Source organism: Hippoglossus stenolepis, chromosome 11, assembly GCF_022539355.2.
Source record: "Hippoglossus stenolepis isolate QCI-W04-F060 chromosome 11, HSTE1.2, whole genome shotgun sequence".
Classification (NCBI taxonomy): Eukaryota; Metazoa; Chordata; class Actinopteri; order Pleuronectiformes; family Pleuronectidae; genus Hippoglossus; species Hippoglossus stenolepis.
In genome coordinates, this window is record NC_061493.1 from 24,435,397 (window position 1) to 24,455,840 (window position 20,444).

Consider the following 20,444-nt stretch of genomic DNA (forward strand, 5'->3'; position numbering starts at 1 on the left):
AATCCAGAGACTCGTCTCCAGAGACTCGTCTCCAGAGCTTCTCCAGAGTTTGTGTTTCACAGCTGAACAACTCAGCAGCAGGTTTTCTGCACAGACTCGTTCACAGCATCAGATCCTCCTCCTGGTTCAGGTGAGAGGGGGGGCAGCCGGGTGCAGCAGACAGAGACAGGAAGTGACGTGTGACCTCTGCTGCAGAGGTCACGTGATCATGTTTACATCACCTGACACCGTCGGTCAGCTCTCTTCACATCTTCGTCTGTGTCTTCATCGTGTGTGTCAGCACTTCTTCACCAGAGACATTTGTGTCCCGTGTTAGAAGCTCCTCACCCCCCCACTCACTCAGTGAATCAGTGGAGGATCCTCTGCTGTTCACACTGCTCCTGGATTTAGACTTCATACAGGAGCTCAGGAGGACATTTCTGTTCACACGTCTGAAAGCAGCCGTACAGATCTCAGTAAAGGTCACTGCTTTTGTCAGTTGCTGTTTATTCTGACTCCTTGTACCTGCAGAGTTCCCACGGAAACATGTCTGGAAGAAGAGGAAGGTTCTCACTGCCCAGCAGCTATGTGCCCGGGAGAGGAACTCCAGTCTGGACCAAGAGGATCCTGCTGCTGCTGGAGAAAGACCTGGAGTCAGTGGAAATATTATCCACTTCAATGAAGAGATCGATCGACAGCGCAGACTGTTGGACATCGTTTGGAAACCTGAGATAGAGCTACAGAGGACAGGTGAGGACAAGCTGAATGGACTGAAAGACTAACACAGGACAGGTGAGGACAAGCTGAATGGACTTAATGAAAACACAGGAACAGGACTCAAAGGATCCTGAAGGATTTAACTTGTTTCTATTGGTTCTTTGTCCACCATCTCTTCACAGATCATCTGACAGTGAGAGCAGAGGAACATGTCTGGCTCTTGCAGGATTGTTGCATTTATTCCTTGACAAACAGCCTGAAGTGCTCATGCGTTGCACTGCTAGGTGACAGCTAGAATGTGCACTAACTCTGCTCCAGATACCAGATCTAAGGAGAGATATTATTTCAATTGATTTATTACTGATTTTATAGAAACACTGGAATCCTTTAACCTCACTCAGGCAATGAATGAACCAACACTCAAAGGGTCACCACCGAGACCCCTCACAACTTTAAAATCGAGGAAATCTGTGTGTCAGATCAAAAGTCAGTTTGCTTCTATGTGGTGTTGTCCTGGTTGGCTTCTGAACATGATGCACCTGTTCGTCTGTCACAAGTTTTCTGAGCTCCTAATTTCTTCTTCTGGAGCTGCTTTGAATCCAAACAGAGGAGCTGGTCTCCCTCTTTAATCACGCCCGCCAGAGCATTGTTCTTTTCCAACTTGAGTTGAACAAATCAATCTAATCCCGAAATTGTATTTATGGTAATAGATTCTATCATCACCCCCCCCCCCCCCCCACTCGTTTTACCGACGCCTCACAAGATGTGTGACAGGTTTTTAAAAATGCTTTTACAAGTAAAGTCAATGACATCAGGCAACAAATCGCCATTTTAAATGCCAAGAGGGTCGTTCATAATTATTTTTGTAGATTTTAACCCATATCACTATCTTTCTTTTATCTGAAACATAACCCTTTTTTAAATATTTCATTTTCTTATCACCTTTTATTTCACTTGTTAAATTTTGTATTGTCCCTCTCCTGCTTTTGTGTGATCAACTTTGTATGTGACTTAATTTTTGACCACCTCAATGTTGATGTCTGTCACTTTGCCTCCATCCGGTTTGTCGGCCTTCTGTTTTCCTTTTGCTTTGCTAAAAAAACTGTTTTTAAAGGTGCTATATAAATAAAGTTTATTATTATTGTTTAAACTAAGGTTTCATCTTACTGATAACTTGTTGGTCCTGACGACACAGCACTGATATGTATCTGCTTAGACGTCTGTTTCTCATCACATGAGTGATTTCTTGTCTTTTTGTTCCTCCAGAGCTTCCACAGCAACATGTCTGTAAGGAGGAGGAGCTTCTCACTGACCAGGAGAGGAACCCCAGTCTGGACCAAGAGGATCCAGAGCCTCCACAGATTAAAGAGGAGCAGGAGGAGCTCTGCACCAGTCAGGAGGGAGAGCAGCTTGTACTGAAGCAGATCCATACCTTTATGTTGACGTCTCCTTATGAGGGAAGTGAGCACAGCGAACCAGAACCAATCAGTGAGCAGCAGCTCCTCTCTCACATCTCTCCTGGAGCTGAGAGCCAAGATCAGAGAGGAAGTGAGCATGTGGACCCAGGATCAACTCGAGATGAAGAGTCCCAGAGAAACAGCTCTGCCCCAACACAGAGTCACTGCAACACTCACTCAGGGAAAAAGTCTTTCATGTGTGACACTTGTGGAAAAATCTTTATGACCAAGTCCAAACTGAACACACATGTGAGAATCCACACAGGAGAGAGGCCCTTTTCTTGTGACACTTGTGGGAAAGCTTTTCTATGTAAGTCAAGATTGACCCTACATCTGAGGGTCCACACGGGCGAGAGGCCGTATTCTTGTGACTTCTGCGGGCAAACATTCAGTCGGAAGGTTCACTTGCAAGAGCACATTAGTCGTCACACGGGCGAGAGACCGTTTTTCTGCAAACTATGTGGGAAAAATTACAAACAGAGGTCTGCCTTGAGAGTACACATGAGAGTTCACACGGGTGAGAGACCGTTTTCATGTGAAATATGTCAGAAAACCTTCTTGGTCAAAACAAACTTGCTGGTCCACATGAGACTCCACACGGGTGAGAAGCCGTGTATCTGCAACACGTGTGGGAGGAGTTTCATTTATCCAACATCCTTAAGAAAGCACATTAGGATCCACACAGATGAAAAGTTGTTAATTCCTGAAGATGTGGGAGAGATTTCACGCGTTGTGGTGAACTGAATGAACGTGACAAGAGTCCTCACTGGTGAGAAACCACATCACTGCAACACCTGCTGGAAAAGAGAATTAGATGTGTCTGTTAGGAGGTTACCTGGGATCACATACAGTACAGTCACATGTGGTGTTGTACAATATGTGGGAGAGGAGCAGTTCTGTGTTTCATGGACACGACACACAAGAAGCCACATAATCAAAGCTCTTTCCTAAAAGAGAATCAGTTTACTCAGAAGAAACCATCAAGATGAAGCTTGTGTGGAGAGGAGTCGATCCTCATGACCGTGCTCCTCACATTTCTGTTTGCAGCAGTATTTCTCTGAAACAACTGTGAGCCTCCGAATCTTCAGAGCGAGTCCCTCGTTCATACACATGTGTTTGGCCTCTTAAATAATTATGTCTTTTTAATATTTATATTCTCCACCTCAGTTATACGAGTGTGGTCATCCTGCCAGATAGATTCTTTGATTCTCTTCCTCCAGCTTGTTCTTTCCTTTTCTATTTTCTGTATTGTGGGATTGAATCCACTTGATAGCACTTGGCAGTGCAGTTTGTTTACCTGACAGCTATAGCCACTGTGCTGTCATTAAAATGCAGAATGAACTTATATAACTTATATGAAAACATAAAATATTCCTTTGATTGTCTTTAGACTGCATCTGGAATTCACAGATATTAAATAACACGTGTGTTAATAAAAAGTCAATCAGATATTTTTGCTTGGATTCATCTCATGTTATTTTTTTCTTTACATTTCCCAAGAAAAATACTTTTTAGTTAGTCACCTTCACATTAAAAGTTATTGCACGGAAAAATCTTTACATACAAACACAGCATGATGTTGTTATGATGCTGTATTTTGAGTAATTTGAGGAGAAATATTGAGTTGAATTTCTGACATTTATTCTCCTGCCTGCTGACGACCGCTCTGCCTTCTCCGGCTCCGCCCTGCAAACCCTCATGTCCTCATGTCCCCAATAAATCTTCACTTTATCACCTGTAGGTATGTTCTTCTGAAATAGTTAAAGGAAAGTTTCCTGGTTTGTACAGAATCTGGGAAAATATGTTTTCAGTTTGTACAGAGGAGACATTGAATAATCACAAACGGGAAATAACACTAATATATTTTATTGAAAAACAAAAAAGGATTGAAAAACTGTTCATAATGATTGTTGTTGACTTGACGATGTGACAGAAGAAATCAGGAGCTCAGATAAATGTGAGGATTCACATCAGTTCTGCTTCTTTTCAGGAGAATAAAAAAGCTGATAGTTATTTTTATTTTATGTGGGTGTGTCCAGGTGAAACTACGAGCTGATGTCACTTTAAATTCAGCTGCCTCAAAGAATTGTGGGACATGTCCTTTCATAAAGAAGGATGGTTCAGTGTTTCCTCTGCTGAAGGAGATAATTTAGGAAGCATTAAAGCTCCTTTCCTCATCATATAGAAAATTCAAACAGCTCTTATTATGGCGGCCGCTGAAACACTTCCGGTCATTTCACTCAGAAACTTTATTTATTTAACGGGAAAGCTTCGGAGCGGAAGTAACTCAGTTCCACTTCCGGAACATGACCCCAAGCTGACGCGCAGACCGGAAGTGTTAGCATGCTAGCTGTGTGGCTGTGTGCAGTTAGCTGGAAGACGATGGTGTCGTCGTGTCGCAGATAAAGATTCGAGCGGTGATGAAGCAACAATGTCTTCAGTCCAGTGTTTGAGAGACTTTGTCCACGAGCGACTAACTGCTGCTGCTGAAGAGATCTTCAGAGTCTTTGAACAAACGATCGTCGAGTACGAGGAAGAGATCGATCGACAGAGAAGACTGTTGGACATCGTTTGGAAACCTGAGATAAAGCTACACAGGACAGGTGAGGACAAGCTGCATGGACTGAGACACTAACACAGGACAGGTGAGGACAAGCTGAATGGACTGAGAGACACTAACACAGGACAGGTGAGGACAAGCTGCATGGACTGAGACACTAACACAGGACAGGTGAGGACAAGCTGAATGGACTGAGACACTAACACAGGACAGTGAGACTGTGGACTGAGACACTAACACAGACAGCTGATAACAGGCAGGTGAGGACAAGCTGCATGGACTGAGACACTAACACAGGACAGGTGAGGACAAGCTGAATGGACTGAGACACTAACACAGGACAGGTGAGGACAAGCTGAATGGACTGAGAGACTAACACAGGACAGGAAGTGAGGACAAGCTGAATGGACTGAGACTAACACAGGACAGGTGAGGACAAGCTGAATGGACTGAGACACTAACACAGGACAGGTGAGGACAAGCTGAATGGACTGAGACACTAACACAGGACAGGTGAGGACAAGCTGAATGGACTGAGACACTAACACAGGACAGGTGAGGACAAGCTGAATGGACTGAGACCTAACACAGGACAGGTGAGGACAAGCTGAATGGACTGACACTAACAGGACAGGTGAGGACAAGCTGAATGGACTGAGACACTAACACAGGACAGGTGAGGACAAGCTGAATGGACTGAGACACTAACACAGGACAGGTGAGGACAAGCTGCATGGACTGAGACACTAACACAGGACAGGTGAGGACAAGCTGAATGGACTTAGACTAATAGTCTTTCGATGAGGAAACCATCATGAGCATTAAAGAGGGAGAACCTCCGAATGATCAACTGATGACTGTGTGATCAGCACGGGGGTAGTGGCCCTCCTCTAATCAGAAGGTTTTGGGTTCAATCCCAGTCTTACCCATACTGCATGCAGACTTGTACTCGGGCAAGATACCGACACCCCAAAAAACCTTTTTATAGAAAAATGCACTGTTTAAATGTGTGAATGTAAGAACGGTACTGTGAAGCACTTTGAGTGGTCATCAAGAGGAAACTATAAATACAGACCATTTACCATTTTACACAAAAGCATGAAAGCTAAAGTCATACTTTGTGATACATGCACAATCTCAGAATACATAATTAAAAAGTATTAATCAGTTTTGGTTTTGGTACTCGGATATTTGATGGTGTTTGATCAGGATTTGCTTTATGTTGGTGAATATCTTTTACAGATGAATGGAGATTATTGAAGATTTATGCCTCACTAGCACAAATAGCACTGCAGGTTTTAATGTTTAAAGTGGATTTTTTATTCTGGCTTCAATTCATCACCTCACGTGTGTGTCACCACTTTCCTGTCTCCCAAATGTTCATATGAATGAGTCAAAGTTTGTGTGTGAGTGCTCACATTCTCTCGTTAACTTTGTTTTTATAGATTTAAACTTTTGTGTGAGAAGTAGAACCTACACAACGGTTATTAACAAGGCCCCAGTTCAAAAACCATGACAAATACACTTTTGACAAAGACTTTTAAAACACAGTTTGCTGTTTATTCTGACTCCTTGTACCTGCAGAGTTCCCACGGAAACATGTCTGGAAGAAGAGGAAGGTTCTCACTGCCCAGCAGCTATGTGCCCGCGAGAGGAACTCCAGTCTGGACCGAGAGGATCCTGCTGCTGCTGGAGAAAGACCTGGAGTCAGTGGAAATATTATCCACTTCAATGAAGAGATCGATCGACAGCGCAGACTGTTGGACATCGTTTGGAAACCTGAGATAGAGCTACAGAGGACAGGTGAGGACAAGCTGAATGGACTGAGAGACTAACACAGGACAGATGAGGACAAGCTGAATGGACTTAGAGACTAACACAGGAACAGGACTCAGGATCCTGAAGGATTTAACGTGTTTTTATTGGTTCTTTCTCATCACATGAGTGATTTCTTGTCTCTTTGTTCCTCCAGAGCCTCCAGAGCCTCCAGAGCAACATGTCTGTAAGGAGGAGGAGCTTCTCACTGACCAGGAGAGGAACCCCAGTCTGGACCAAGAGGATCCAGAGCCTCCACAGATTAAAGAGGAGCAGGAGGAGCTCTGCACCAGTCAGGAGGGAGAGCAGCTTGTACTGAAGCAGGAGAACGATACCTTTATGTTGACGTCTCCTTATGAGGGAAGTGAGCACAGTGAACCAGAACCAATCAGTGAGCAGCAGCTCCTCTCTCACATCTCTCCTGGAGCTGAGAGCCAAGATCAGAGAGGAAGTGAGCATGTGGACCCAGGATCAACTCGAGATGAAGAGTCCCAGAGAAACAACTCTCCCCCAACACAGAGTCACTGCAACACTCACTCAGGGAAAAAGTCTTTCTCATGTGACACTTGTGGAAAAGTGTTTGATGCTAAGTCCAAACTGGACAAACATCTGAGAATCCACACAGGTGAGAAGTCGTTTTCTTGTGAAACTTGTGGGAAATTTCTCACCTCTAAGTTGGGCTTTTTGATCCACATGAGAAACCACACAGGTGAGAAACCATACACCTGCAACACATGTGGGAAACAATTTAGCAACAACTCTGCATTGAGAACACACAAAAGAACCCACACGGGTGAGAGGCCGTTTTCTTGTGACACCTGCGGGAAAACATTCGGTCGGAAGGTTCACTTGGAAGAGCACATTAGTCGTCACACGGGCGAGAGACCGTTTTTCTGCAAACTATGTGGGAAAAATTTCAAACAGAGGTCTGCCCTGAGAGTACACATGAGACTCCACACGGGTGAGAGACCGTTTTCATGTGAAATATGTCAGAAAACCTTCTTGACCAATTCAAACTTGCTGGTCCACATGAGAGCCCACACAGGTGAGAAGCCGTATTCTTGTGACACTTGTGGAAAAGCTTTTCTCTGTAAGTCCAGATTGACCCTACATCTGAGGGTCCACACGGGTGAGAGGCCGTTTTCGTGTGACTTCTGCGGAAAAACATTTACTCGGAAGGTTCACTTGGAAGAGCACATTCGTCGCCACACGGGCGAAAGACCGTTTTTCTGTGAAATATGCGGGAAAAATTTCAAACAGAGGTCTGCCCTGAGAGGTCACATGAGACTCCACACGGGTGAGAAGCCATATATCTGCAACATGTGTGGGATGAGCTTTATTCATGCAGCATCCTTAAGAAAGCACATTAGGATCCACACAGATGAAAAGTTGTTAATTCCTGAAGATGTGGGAGAGATTTCACGCGTTGTGGTGAACTGAATGAACGTGACAAGAGTCCTCACTGGTGAGAAACCACATCACTGCAACACCTGCTGGAAAAGAGAATTAGATGTGTCTGTTAGGAGGTTACCTGGGATCACATACAGTACAGTCACATGTGGTGTTGTACAATATGTGGGAGAGGAGCAGTTCTGTGTTTCATGGACACGACACACAAGAAGCCACATAATCAAAGCTCTTTCCTAAAAGAGAATCAGTTTACTCAGAAGAAACCATCAAGATGAAGCTTGTGTGGAGAGGAGTCGATCCTCATGACCGTGCTCCTCACATTTCTGTTTGCAGCAGTATTTCTCTGAAACAACTGTGAGCCTCCGAATCTTCAGAGCGAGTCCCTCGTTCATACACATGTGTTTGGCCTCTTAAATAATTGTCTTTTTAATATTTATATTCTCCACCTCAGTTATACGAGTGTGGTCATCCTGCCAGATAGATTCTTTGATTCTCTTCCTCCAGCTTGTTCTTTCCTTTTCTATTTTCTGTATTGTGGGATTGAATCCACTTGATAGCACTTGGCAGTGCAGTTTGTTTACCTGACAGCTATAGCCACTGTGCTGTCATTAAAATGCAGAATGAACTTATATAACTTATATGAAAACATAAAATATTCCTTTGATTGTCTTTAGACTGCATCTGGAATTCACAGATATTAATTATATAATCACGGTTAATAAAAAAAGTATGATAAAATATGATGTTTTTGTTTAGATTGATTTCATGTTATTTTAAAAAACAAAACCAATCATTTGTAGTCAGTTACATTTACTTCAGTTTAAGTTACTGCTCTGAAAAATCATTACATACAAACACTGAGTAAAATACAAACAAATATTGTAGAGGTCAGAATTTTCGACATGAAAGTTGTATATTTATTCTCCTGCCTGCTCCCAGTATAGTTCACACCCCCTCGTGTCAGATCCACTCACCGGCCCCATCTGGTGGCGGCAGCAGTGTCACACTCACAAACGTCCATTGTGCGTGAAGCACTAAAGGATCAAGACAAGGGCGTAGAAAACATATCAGTGGATTTGGAAAATGAATTTACCCTGCATATTAAAAAATAAGAATACAATTGCAAATGTACCTTTTAAGATGAGTTAAATCACACGAAACGAGGTCCCGACACACAATTTCAGGTTAACAGTGGGACACTAGTAAACATAAACCATCTTACTATTAATTAACCTTACACATTTGTAACAACAAAACATTTATAATATAATCCCAGAGTGTGAGTTAATGTCAATGTTATGATCTGCCAATACCAATGTTTTAACACTATCTAGGGGTGGTTAACCAGTAACAGCACAGTACAGGGGAATTAAAGAATAAGGACTTCTAATAATATACTTTCAAAGACGTGAATAAAGTAAATGTTTTTTAACCTTAGTGCATTCTCCATTAAATGCAAAATATAGGTCTGTTTCTTTTAATTAATGCTATAACCTTGTAAGTTTTATTAATCCTTGTAATTTCTAGTTACTATGCTCATTTATAAAGCTGCTGTGTTGTATACTTGTACCAGAACCGTTTCCTCACGTGAGTAGACACTACACCACATTCTGCCAACAGGCATCTGCTTTGTACAGTAACTCACTCCAGTTCAAGTGACCAGATCAGAGACTCCTGTGACTTGCACACACACTTGGCTGAGGGAAGCTCCACATTTCTGAGAGCAGCTTTCAGTTCAGTGTTGATCTGAAGTGCTGCTCTGCTGTACAGTTGAACCACGGTTGTTTTCCTGTGTGTGCGTCCAAAGCAAAGTAAGTTTGTTTATTTGTCGGCCACATCGTCACTGCATCTTTGTGTGTGTCTTTGTTGTGTAATCCTTGTGACTGCTTTATTTCTTGTTAGCTTGTGTTTTAGCCTGTGCATTGTAGCTAAGCTAAAGGCTACTGGATAGCTGTGGCTGATGATTAGGTTTATTATGATTGCGCTTTATTTGTAGAACCACACACACAAGCACATCTGTATGTTGAAACTCTGCTGGATTAAAGAGCAGGAAACTGAACTGTCTCCTGAGTCATCATTTACATTAAATCCTGGGGGAACATGGAGAAGGCTAACCGATGCCCACGCTGCGATTATAACAGTAACCAGCCTGTAACTATTGAGTCTGTGTCACAGTAACAACTTCATTACACAGCTTCAAAGATCAAAATACTCAACATATTCATATAGAAATTAAGATAAGCTATAAACCCATCTGTCCATAAAGACAATCTTATATTACAACTGATTGAACATTGTCAGATGTCAAACCTGCACCATCACTCATCTGTGTAAGTTAGTTTGTAATCTGAGTTTAACTCTTGGGTCTTTGTTAAGTGTTGGAATTGACATTAAAGTCCCTTGTCTCATGTGGCTGGGAGCAGGAGTCAAACATTTTTAAATAGACTTGATTCAGCAGATCTGTTATATATTCCCAGAAACGTATGAAAGTGACCAGTGGCCTCCTGAGCCAGAGGTTTTATTAAGAGACAGAAACTCAGTGAAGCTCTTAGAGAAATAACTGGACTTTACTTTAGAGAATCTCACAACACACGCTGTGTGGCTGTGTGCAGTTAGCTGGAAGACGAGGACAAGCTGAATGGACTGAGACACTAACACAGGACAGGTGAGGACAAGCTGAATGGACTGAGACACTAACACAGGACAGGTGAGGACAAGCTGCATGGACTGAGACACTAACAGGACAGGTGAGGACAAGCTGCATGGACTGAGACACTAACACAGGACAACATTCAATGTGAGTAATTCAGATACGTTATGAATGCATCCATTAGAAATTAAATACAAATTCTTATGATTCTCCAGAAGTTCGTTGATATTGATGTGTAATGTTTATTGAAATAAACCCACTCATTCACAAACACTCATAACTTCATAAAACGATTTCGTCTCAAACACAAACACTCCTGTAACGGACAAAATACAAAAACACATGAAGTAAGTGTTTTTATTGTTGGGGTTGAAAATTCCTCACATGCAAACAGCGATGTTGAAACTGAATCATTAATATTTTATTAGCAAACCAGAGAGAAGTGAACAAAAAACAAGCTGAAGGAACCGAACCATCTGTTTATGTACAAGTCCAAATATTCTACATTATACACTATTATACAAGTGGATTACAACTCATGTCATTGGTACAGCAGTCACAAGGAAAAGCTGGTTACACCAGTGTCTCCTTCTGACTGACTGATGAATCATTTCTTCTTTTTCTCAAACTTACAGATTGTGATTCAAAGGTTGAGTTGAAGATTGAGATTTTAGACAAAGCAGAAAATAAAAAGGTCAAACTAAGCTGAAGTAAACGGAGTTTGAGACAAAAGAACCTCAGTGTAAAACAAACTGATTTTAAGGCCTGAGGATCAGCTCCTCCCTCATTTCAACAGCAACGCAGACGTTTTGTTGGCAACAAAAGTGTAAACAGACATTCAGTCTTAACATTTTGATATTTGAGAAATAAGAGTTTCCCTCTTTCTGGCTGAGAGTTGGATGTTCAGATCGACACCACGCTCATGTCTGTACATAGCACAGAGCTGCTGAGCATCAAGTCCACAGTCTGGTACAAACTGTCCCGAGAGAACAAACTAAACACCAGAGTCGATCTGAGCAGGAGAAGAAGAGTTTCCTCCAAAGCTCAAACTCCTCCTTTAATGGAGTCTCCGTGTCCAGGTGTGTAAAACGTGGGACTTTTGTCTTAACGAATCAAGAATATAAGCTGCTGATTTCACCAGTTTCCATGTCGTTTCTCCTGGTGATCAAAAAAACTATTTGTGGCTTCTGAGTAAAAAACAACACGTGTTTTTTTTATCAAGTTCAGAAAAGTATGAAATTTAAACCCAAAGTTCCTCTGGACTTTGGAATCACAACTTAAATCTTTAGAAATAAGAAATGAAGACATATTTCTCCTGTTGCTTTTTCCCTTCATGAACATATAATTCCTTAAGGAAGACAGCAAACAGATTCTTTTCAGATTCTTGTGTCGGCGTTCTCTTGTCCCCTGCGATGATGAGCTGTGCAGTTTTTACTGCTCCTCTCAGTTTTACAGTTTTCTCTGAAGAAAAGAGGCTGCGCTGCTTCGAAGGAACAACTTTGTCCTCAGGTGCTGAAAGTCCAACACCGTGTCACGAGCAGGTAATGAGGGTGACAGCACAATTCTTTTAATTTTACTGTGTGTGTGTTTTTTACCTCCTCCAGACAATTAAACACAGCATGTCTCCTTCAGTTTATCAGGAGCTCAACCAATACTTTTTTCAAGGCTAATAACAAAAGGTAATTATTCTACTGTGTATCCTCAAATATTCTTTTTTTTAAAAACACAATTACAACAGTTTTCTATGAGAAATCTGGTTATAAAGAGGTTGTGCCCAATAAATGGGATTATTACATTAACAGTGTGAAAATAAACTGCTTGTCTGATTGTAGGTAAATGTTTTGAAATGATTTGAAACACATTTCCTCTCAGTTTTGACATCTATGGTTATATATTATATACATAGAGGTACTGACGTGCCTGTGGGTAGAGGGCACGTGACTTTCAGCAGTAAACTAACTTTAACCTCTCCAGGTTTAAAATGTAAAAATAAAAAAATGTTTAATAGTTGCTGTATGTACGTTTTCTTCCTGGAATCGGTCGGTGCTGATGGTCAAAGAGGAATTAGCAAATATTTATGTATTGCTCCTTTAAAAGAGACAATCAAAACACACGTGGGGAAAAAACAGTAACACCCTTTACCTGCAGGTGGCGCTAGTGTCAGAACTGCAGCTGCTGTTACTCACCAGTAGGTGGTGGAGGTTGGATTTGAGTGACGGTTCCGTGTAGAAGCTCGTGCACTTTGTCAGAAGTGTGTTCGCAGGACACGACACTGCAGGTGAACCAGCAGCTGTCCTCCTGGTGGCAGATTAAGAGTCAAGGACTTTTTTCTATATACATGTGTTCAACACACACACACACACACACACACACACACACACACACACACACACACACACACACACACACACACACACACACACACACACACACACACACACACACACACACACACACACACACACACACAGGGATTAAGATACAATTCTGTCGTCATACAGACTCTGAGATATATTGTGAGACCATCGTTCATGATACATAATCAAATACAGAGGAACAACTTTTCCTAAAAGCCAAAAGAATTTCTTTCAAACGCGTTAATAAATCAGAAGCTGCATTTATTATTTACTACGTGATGTTGTGGCGTAGACAGCTGAGACAGAGTGTGTAACAAAGTGCATAGAGTTTAAACACAGCAACAACGTCAGACTGCAACAGAACTGTGGTAATGTGTGAACGTATCGATGATGTATCACAGACGTCACATTTATCGCCTCATCGACTCCAGCCAGAGTCCCAGAGAGGTGAGGGCGGCCGGCCCGCTCTTTAGTCATGCAGTAAAGGAAACACGATGAGAACCGAAGCTTTGGGATCCGACCTGAGCGTTACGACCCACGGGTGCTGGCCAGGTGGGGCGGGGTCAGCACGGTGGGGGTCCGGAGGGATCAGGAGTGATCCATAGGTTCGGTGGCGCTGCGCTGTCCGGAGTCCTGGCTGTCCATCTCCTCCGGATCCTCTGGCGTCTCATCTGCTTTGCCAGCTGGAGACACCTCTGCTGCAGCTGGAGGTGCATGGCTGGCTGTAGATGTTGGTTGGCCCGTGCCCGTCTTAGTCCCGCCTGTTAGATCGTGGCTGGCTCCGCCCCCTGTGGCGGCGGCGCTCTGCTGCTCTCTCAGGTGGCGCTCCATGGAAGCCTGGATGGAGGAGACCATCTCCTGCAGCTTCCTCCTCTGCTGCTCCATCAGGCTGGGGTCCAGACCGCGACTGTCCTTCATGGTGACGAAGCCTGGCGCCATCCGGACCAGTTCCCTGGTGGCATCCTCAGGGATGTCCGACAGGTCTGGTGGACCTCTGGACACACTGGCGCTCAGGTCCATGCCGCTGCTGTGCTGGCGAGTGATAGGCCGGTGTTCTGGAGGGGAGGAGCCACCGGCACTGCCTAGGGAGTGACCTTTACCCTGGAAGGCGTTGACGCTCTGCAGCTGCTCCTTCTTGCGAATGACGCCACCGCTGCCCAGCCGCAGCACGCCGTGTGACGGGCTGCCCTCTCTGCTGCCCCTGGTGGTCGTCTCCGAGCGCAGCTGCACCAACGCCTCCTTCACCAGCTCCTCCACGTCAGGGCCGACTGGGAAGTGACCAGCAGTGTCCACACAGAGCTCCAGACGCTCCTCGGCTGCGTTGTAAACAAACGTTTTCCCTGTCAGGTGAGGCAGCGTGCAGTGCTTCCCGTCCATCAGGCCTGAGAGAGAGAGGAAGGTCACAGGCTGCTCACGACACAACATCAACAACAAATCTGTATCTCGTCTAAAATCAGGAAAATTTAATTCAATGAGCAACTTAAGGTTCAGCATTAATATCAAAGGTGCTGGTTTTCTACCACTGGAATCAGACCGAATCAGCAGATGATCACTTTCATCCAAGAAGCCAACAAACCCACCCATGTCTTTCTTCACAATGTTGTAGAAGACGCCCCCCTGCTGGAATAGGTGCGGCAGCTTCTTTGCGTAGGACCAAACATCTTCACCTGGAACAGAGAGAAACAGTTCACACGAGTTCACAAGGACGAACACACCAGAGGAGACTCAGTCTCAAGCTACAACCACATGAGTCCGTTTCCGTTTGAATTGTCTGATTCCTGTGAGGTTTGCAGTTGGGTCAGTTGTCAGCTTCATGTCTGTGTTTATCTGACGGAGCAGCGACACAAACAATTAAAGTAAAGCCTCAACACAGTGATTTGAAAGATTGAATCAACGTCAGGGGAGTGAAAAATCATCAGGGAACCAAAATAACATTTGTGCTGATCATCTGTGTGAAGTGTAAAGTCTGAGCTCGGGTTGGAAACAGGCCGATGAGCAGGCGCTTTGTGTTTTCTCAGGCAGGATCGTTAATATGAGCTCCAGCTCACAGGAAATGCAGCGTCAGACCTGAGTGCTGATGAAACCTTCCTGAATATCGACAGACACTCTGTCACGCTGCCGGTTGGTCTGCTGATCTGTTTATCTGAGTGCAACCACCACCTCTGACCCTGTTGGCAGGTGAGATGCCTGAGTCAGCAGATTCGCAGCACACACACACACACACACACACACACACAGTACCTAACCGGCTTCCTGCAAGCTCATTCGGCAGCTCGATTGACGCCTGCAGCAACCAATCAGGAACCAGCACACACCTGGACCACGTGAGCAGAGTGAGAAATAACCCACGCTGGTGAACGTGTTCAATGTCAGCGCAGTGACACAAACACAGATTCCCTCCCGAGGTTGACACGTCTCCACTGGACAATATGGTTGCAGCAGTTTGTGTGAACAGGAGCGGTTCACAGATTTACCTGTACTTTTTAATTGATTAATTCATCTTCAAATGTTTGGATCAATCTCTCTATTGTGTTTGACAAATTATTTTTTGTGTATCGGAACAAAGAAAAGCAGAGAACACGGACTGTAAAAAACAAAAGCATCTTTTATGACACCATTGATTACTTATCATCTGACTCCAGCTTCAGTCTGGGTGACTTTGTTCTGGACGTTTCTACGACCTACGATACAGAAACTTAGAACAGCTACAATTATACCTAAACAAAAATGTAAGTGTCACATTTGAACCAATGTTTTAAATATGTTCTGCTGCTGTGTTTACTCCAAATGTTCTGCTGCTTAGTTAAGAAAGAATCACTTGTCAAAAGTTGCAGCCTAAGTTCATCTGCTGAAGTTTGAAAGTTATCAAACATCAGCAGGATTCACTTTATCTCAGACTGAAAATCTGCATTCACAATTAAAACTTTTTAAGAGATTTCATTAGCAGATGGGGGCTTGTCCCACACCGCTGTATTCTTACCCATCAAGGTTGCTAGGAGACAGAGGGAGGACATCTCAAGGTCAATGCTGTCCTGCAGTTCCCGGGTGCTCATCCTGCCGGATGTCACGGCGTCCTCGCTCTTCACTGAGTGCAGGGAGGCGTGTGAGCTGGAGGCTCGAGGGATGGAAGCGGAGGGGCTCTTGTCCTCGGGGCTCTTGTCCTCGGGGCCCTTCAGTATCTCCACTGACACTCGGTCACCGTGCTGCAGCGCCATGGGCTCGTTCTCCTCACCGTCCTTCGGGGGGACCAGCTCTTTGGGTGGGAAGCCGTAGCGGATGCACTGCTGTGGCGGCGGCACGCCAAACTGGTTGGCGATGCTCTGTTGCAGCTCTGAGAAGGTGGTCTGAGCCTGCAGGGTCAGCATGGCCTGCCTGCCGTCACTGGTGGTCACACGGATCTTCTTCTCCTTATTGGACGAGGAGGGGGATTTGGTGGGCGTGGCTGGAGCCGAAGACGAGGATGTTTCTGGAGACCCCCCGGGGGAAGACGTCCGGCCGTGGCCTCTCTGCTCCTGCTTCAACTTGTCAGTCCGTCGCCTCTGAGTGACGAAGGCTTGCTCGCTGATGCTCTGCTGGAGGCTGCGCTCAGCTCGGCTCATCGTCAGCTCCTCTTTATGGAGCGTCTTTGCTTTGGGACCAGTCAGGATGATTTTAGTGGGCGGCTGGGTGTCCGCCGCCTGCTCAGTCTCACTGGTGTCCGTCAGACGCTGGACATGAGCCCCGTCGATGGACACTGGGTTATACTCATCCGGGTTCTTTTTGGCAGTGTGATGCAGGATGGTGTTTACCACCTTCTGCACCAGGATCTCGCTACCAAACTCCCCAGGAAAGTGCTTGGTGACCAGTTTCATAGCGACGTCATACACATTGCTGTTCAACGCTGTGTCTGCCTCATACTGGAACCAGTACACAGTCTCTCGCACCACCCGACCCCCCCACTCCAGCGTGATGGGGAAGGCTTCAGGGAGGTTGTCGTATTCTTTTCCCTCCCAGTAATGCTTGAACCCACATCCACATTTGCCCCCCTGAGAGCGGGTGTTGGTTCTGTCCCCGTCCAAGTAAACCACTGACCCGCTGCCACGGATGTGGCGGACTGACGTGCCATGACACCAGTTGCAGGTGTTGAGGGAGCTCAGTTTGTAATCTGCGATGAGGACGTCCCGCTGGGGGTCATAAGAGCAGACCACGTTATTAAGGGGGAAGCTGTAGTTCTTGTCCGGTCGCAATTGACCGTGTGTAGATTTGGCCAAGTTGTAGAGCTTCCCACCAGGAACCAGCCAATCCTGTGGGACGTGGAGCTCGGAGAGGGCGCCGCAGATCAGGCAGCGGTGCAGCCGGTTCTCCATCACTGATTTCTTAGCAGCCTCAGTCACCTCCTCGGGCTGGATGCCGATCACGCCGGTCCGTCTGTAGACGTACTGGTGCACGTCAGCCACCAGCGATGGGTGGATGCTGTGCTTCTCCACGAACACCTCCTCCATGGCATTGACCAGCCTCATCAGATATTTATCCTGCAAGCTGCGATCTCCGCCGATCACGCAGCTCCCGTCTTGCTCCAGCTTGATGTACTTCCTGATGAGCTCCTGAGGGACGCCCCAGGCCTTCGGCAGCAGACGGGCCGGCAGCTTGGGCAGCACCGTGTTCTTGATTCCCACCAGAGGGATGTAGTGGTTCCTGCCGGAGCTGCTCCAGGCGATGCAGATGGGTTTGTTGAGCTTCCCGTCTTTCCCCCGACACTGCTCCTCATCCACCAGGCCGGGCAGGAAGGTGGCTGAATAATCCCCAGAACTCCTCATTCCACTCAAGGAGTCCAGCAGGATTATGGGTCGGTGGAGGACGTTGGCTAATCCAAATATGTGGATGTTCCGCAGTCCGAGCGGCACACCTTCAGGCGGGATGAACAGGGGGTCACATTCGTTGATAATGTCCTCCCACTCGGCAGCGTCGATAAAGTCCTGAAACAGGGCTTTGTAGCGGTCCAGGTTCTTCTTGAAGTTCTGTTTGAGGTTCTCCCTCAGCGCATGCCAGAACAGTTCTCTGCCTACCAGCGCTCTGGACACAGCGTGGACCAGGCAGTGCCCGTCTCCATCTACATGGACGGGAATGAGACACTCTCTGTTGCTGTTGGCTTTCTTAACCTCCTCCAGGGTGTCATGGAGGTAAATGAGGCTCCCGGACCGGTCCTTGCCGTAGCCCATGGTGGACACATGGTCCGGCTCGATGAGGAAAGCCCTGTCTCCCAGGAGCGAGCAGTCAAACATCTCACCCTGGTTCATGTCCCTCAGCAGCTTGGCCTTGCCGGTTTGTTTGTCCATGCCGTACCGGGTGAGGACCGGAGACAGGAGCTTGCAGTGGTAGTTCGAGAGCCCCATCACCTTCACCAGCTCGGTCCCCTTCTTCGGGGCCCCGGTGACACCGAGCAGGGCGTTTCTGAGCAGATTGTGGAGCACGACATCCGGATCCGTCACCTCCTCGACGTTGAGCAGGTTCCTCTGCTCGTGTCGTTGTCCACACTCGGTGCACTCGATGCTAACGGAGCCGTGAGCGGGGAAGAACAGCCTCGCCTGACATTTGGGGTCCGGGCAGGTACCGGACAGAATGCGCTTGTCTTTCTTCTTGGAGCTCGGCAGCAGCGACATCTCGGCTGGGAAACGGCGGAAAGTGCGTGAGAGCTTCACAGGATCATGACGGGGACGAACCCGGAGCCACCGACGACTGGTTTTAACCAAAATAACACAAGAACAACACGGAAGCGGCTGTTTTTTTCCGTCGGTGACTGGCTGTTGCTAAACGTGACACGCAATGACGCCAGATTGTGGGAGTTGTAGTTCTGCTGCGTAACTACGTTGAGCTATTGAAAGATGGCGGAGTGGGGGGGGCTGCTCGGGTCTTTCCTCTGAGCGTCGGTCTCCCAGTAAACAACTGGACACATGTTTACCGAACCACGCTCGGCCCAGTGGGGTTAGAGAACAGCCGAGTTACAGCGCGCTCGACTACATTCACCAGGATGCACCGCGGTGCAGTGACGTTCTGTTGTCAGGAAGTCAACACGGAACCAACATGGCGGTTGGGGGAGAATTCTTCAGCTTCGTGTGATGAAGTTCTCCCCAGAATGAGTCGAGATGCTCCTCGCTTGTGTAACAACGCGACGCGGGGGGGGGGTTTCCATGAGCCGGGGCTCGAACTGGTGGAGTTAGACATCAACTGATAACAGGGTTCACTGCTTAGCTGAGATGCTATGCTACTGCGCTGGTTCCCAGCTGATGGTGGACCATGATCACCACCTGTGGCTTGTTTGGATATGAATTACACGTCTCATATCTTTCTGAGACATTTGCATTACCTGTTAATGTGTTGTTTTGTTTTTTCACAGAACTAAGGTGAAGCACGCTGGACTGTACACCCCCCCCCCCCTCTACTTACATGTTTAGACCGGGATCAGAGACAAACAGCATTCCAATCCCGTCTCTGTCCCGTACTTATAAAAGAACTGACAATAAAGTTGACTCTGACCTTGAAGAAATAGGATTTGTCAAATTCTTCCCCGGGACACACACGAGGGGTCACTGGGATATTTTCTATCTATAATAAAACAAACACAGAACAAACATATTCTTCATCGATTACTACAAATATAACTTGATCACAGAAGCTGTGAACCTCTGAACATCCAGCGATGCTGTTGAAAGTATCCGTGATACGTCTCAAGTCTGGACCTTGGGAGAAAACTGCTGTCACCAAACTGTTCAGGAATGTGTCAATTCAACCAGAACAACATGTTTCATTTGTGTAAGATTAGTTTCATCAATAACCTGTAACCACAGCCCAACATGTCTCCATAGGCAGTGTGTCAACACAGTGTGGAGGGTCGATGCATAATTGAGATGTTTTGTCGATTAGATAAGTTAAACTTTATCGATCCCACGCCGAGGAAATACAGCAGCAGATCGTTCAAATTAGGTCGACAAGTGAAACACATGAAAAATCGAAATAAAGAGAATATGCACTTAATATAAACGTTACACTACAGTCAGAAATATTATTTGTAGAGAGACTTACTTGAGTAAAGTACAGTGGCACAGGTTGAATGCACGAGGATGCAAACTGTATCTGTGCATTATGTATAAGAAAGATACGATAAGATAATAACATAACATAACAACAGGGAAATTAGCTTTTTAAACCCACTTAAATAGAAATAAAATAGAGATAGTGTAATCAGGATATATTCAGTTTAATGTGATAAATTGAATTGCACAGATATAAATGAGTGTTGCACAGTTAAATCAGTTAAACCTGAGTGAGTTTGCAGTCCCAGAATTGGTGAGTGTGGTTTACTGGGAGCAGAACCCATATTGTACAGTTGATCAAGTGTTTAAGGCCACAACATTCACATATAGACACATCTTCATTGGGGGCCTTTTCCATTCATTTGCTTAATGTCTAATTTCTATCTAAAAGCAATAAATAAAAACACCTGTCAGATGTGGATGGATGGA

At 45.5% G+C, this 20,444-nt stretch overlaps 3 protein-coding genes across 4 annotated transcripts; 2 read left to right on the forward strand and 1 right to left on the reverse strand.

Annotated features, from left to right (window-relative positions):
• The first annotated feature begins 802 nt into the window (after nt 1-802).
• LOC124854474 (gastrula zinc finger protein XlCGF67.1-like) lies at nt 803-3,563 on the forward strand. The gene is made up of 2 exons (XM_047342107.1): nt 803-980; nt 1,963-3,563. Exon 2 carries the CDS (start codon nt 2,133-2,135, stop codon nt 2,895-2,897), a length of 765 nt encoding a protein of 254 aa, XP_047198063.1. The 5' UTR covers nt 803-980; nt 1,963-2,132; the 3' UTR covers nt 2,898-3,563.
• An 879-nt stretch (nt 3,564-4,442) lies between these two features.
• Nucleotides 4,443-9,997, forward strand: LOC118117415 (zinc finger protein OZF). 2 transcript variants are annotated; one of them, XM_047342102.1, is made up of 3 exons: nt 4,443-4,756; nt 6,298-6,516; nt 6,686-9,997. In XM_047342102.1, exons 1-3 carry the CDS (start codon nt 4,585-4,587, stop codon nt 7,966-7,968), a joined length of 1,674 nt encoding a protein of 557 aa, XP_047198058.1. In that variant the 5' UTR covers nt 4,443-4,584; the 3' UTR covers nt 7,969-9,997. The 2 variants fall into 2 exon arrangements, with proteins under 2 accessions (XP_047198058.1, XP_047198059.1); XM_047342103.1 differs by having other exon boundaries at nt 6,695-9,997.
• A 934-nt stretch (nt 9,998-10,931) lies between these two features.
• On the reverse strand, nt 10,932-18,840 carry vcpip1 (valosin containing protein (p97)/p47 complex interacting protein 1). Its single transcript, XM_035170006.2, has 3 exons — nt 15,926-18,840; nt 14,526-14,612; nt 10,932-14,327 (listed from the first exon to the last, which is right to left on the reverse strand). The coding sequence occupies exons 1-3, from the start codon at nt 18,582-18,584 to the stop codon at nt 13,534-13,536; spliced, it is 3,540 nt and encodes a 1,179-aa protein (XP_035025897.1). The 5' UTR covers nt 18,585-18,840; the 3' UTR covers nt 10,932-13,533.
• Between the last annotated feature and the right edge of the window lie 1,604 nt (nt 18,841-20,444).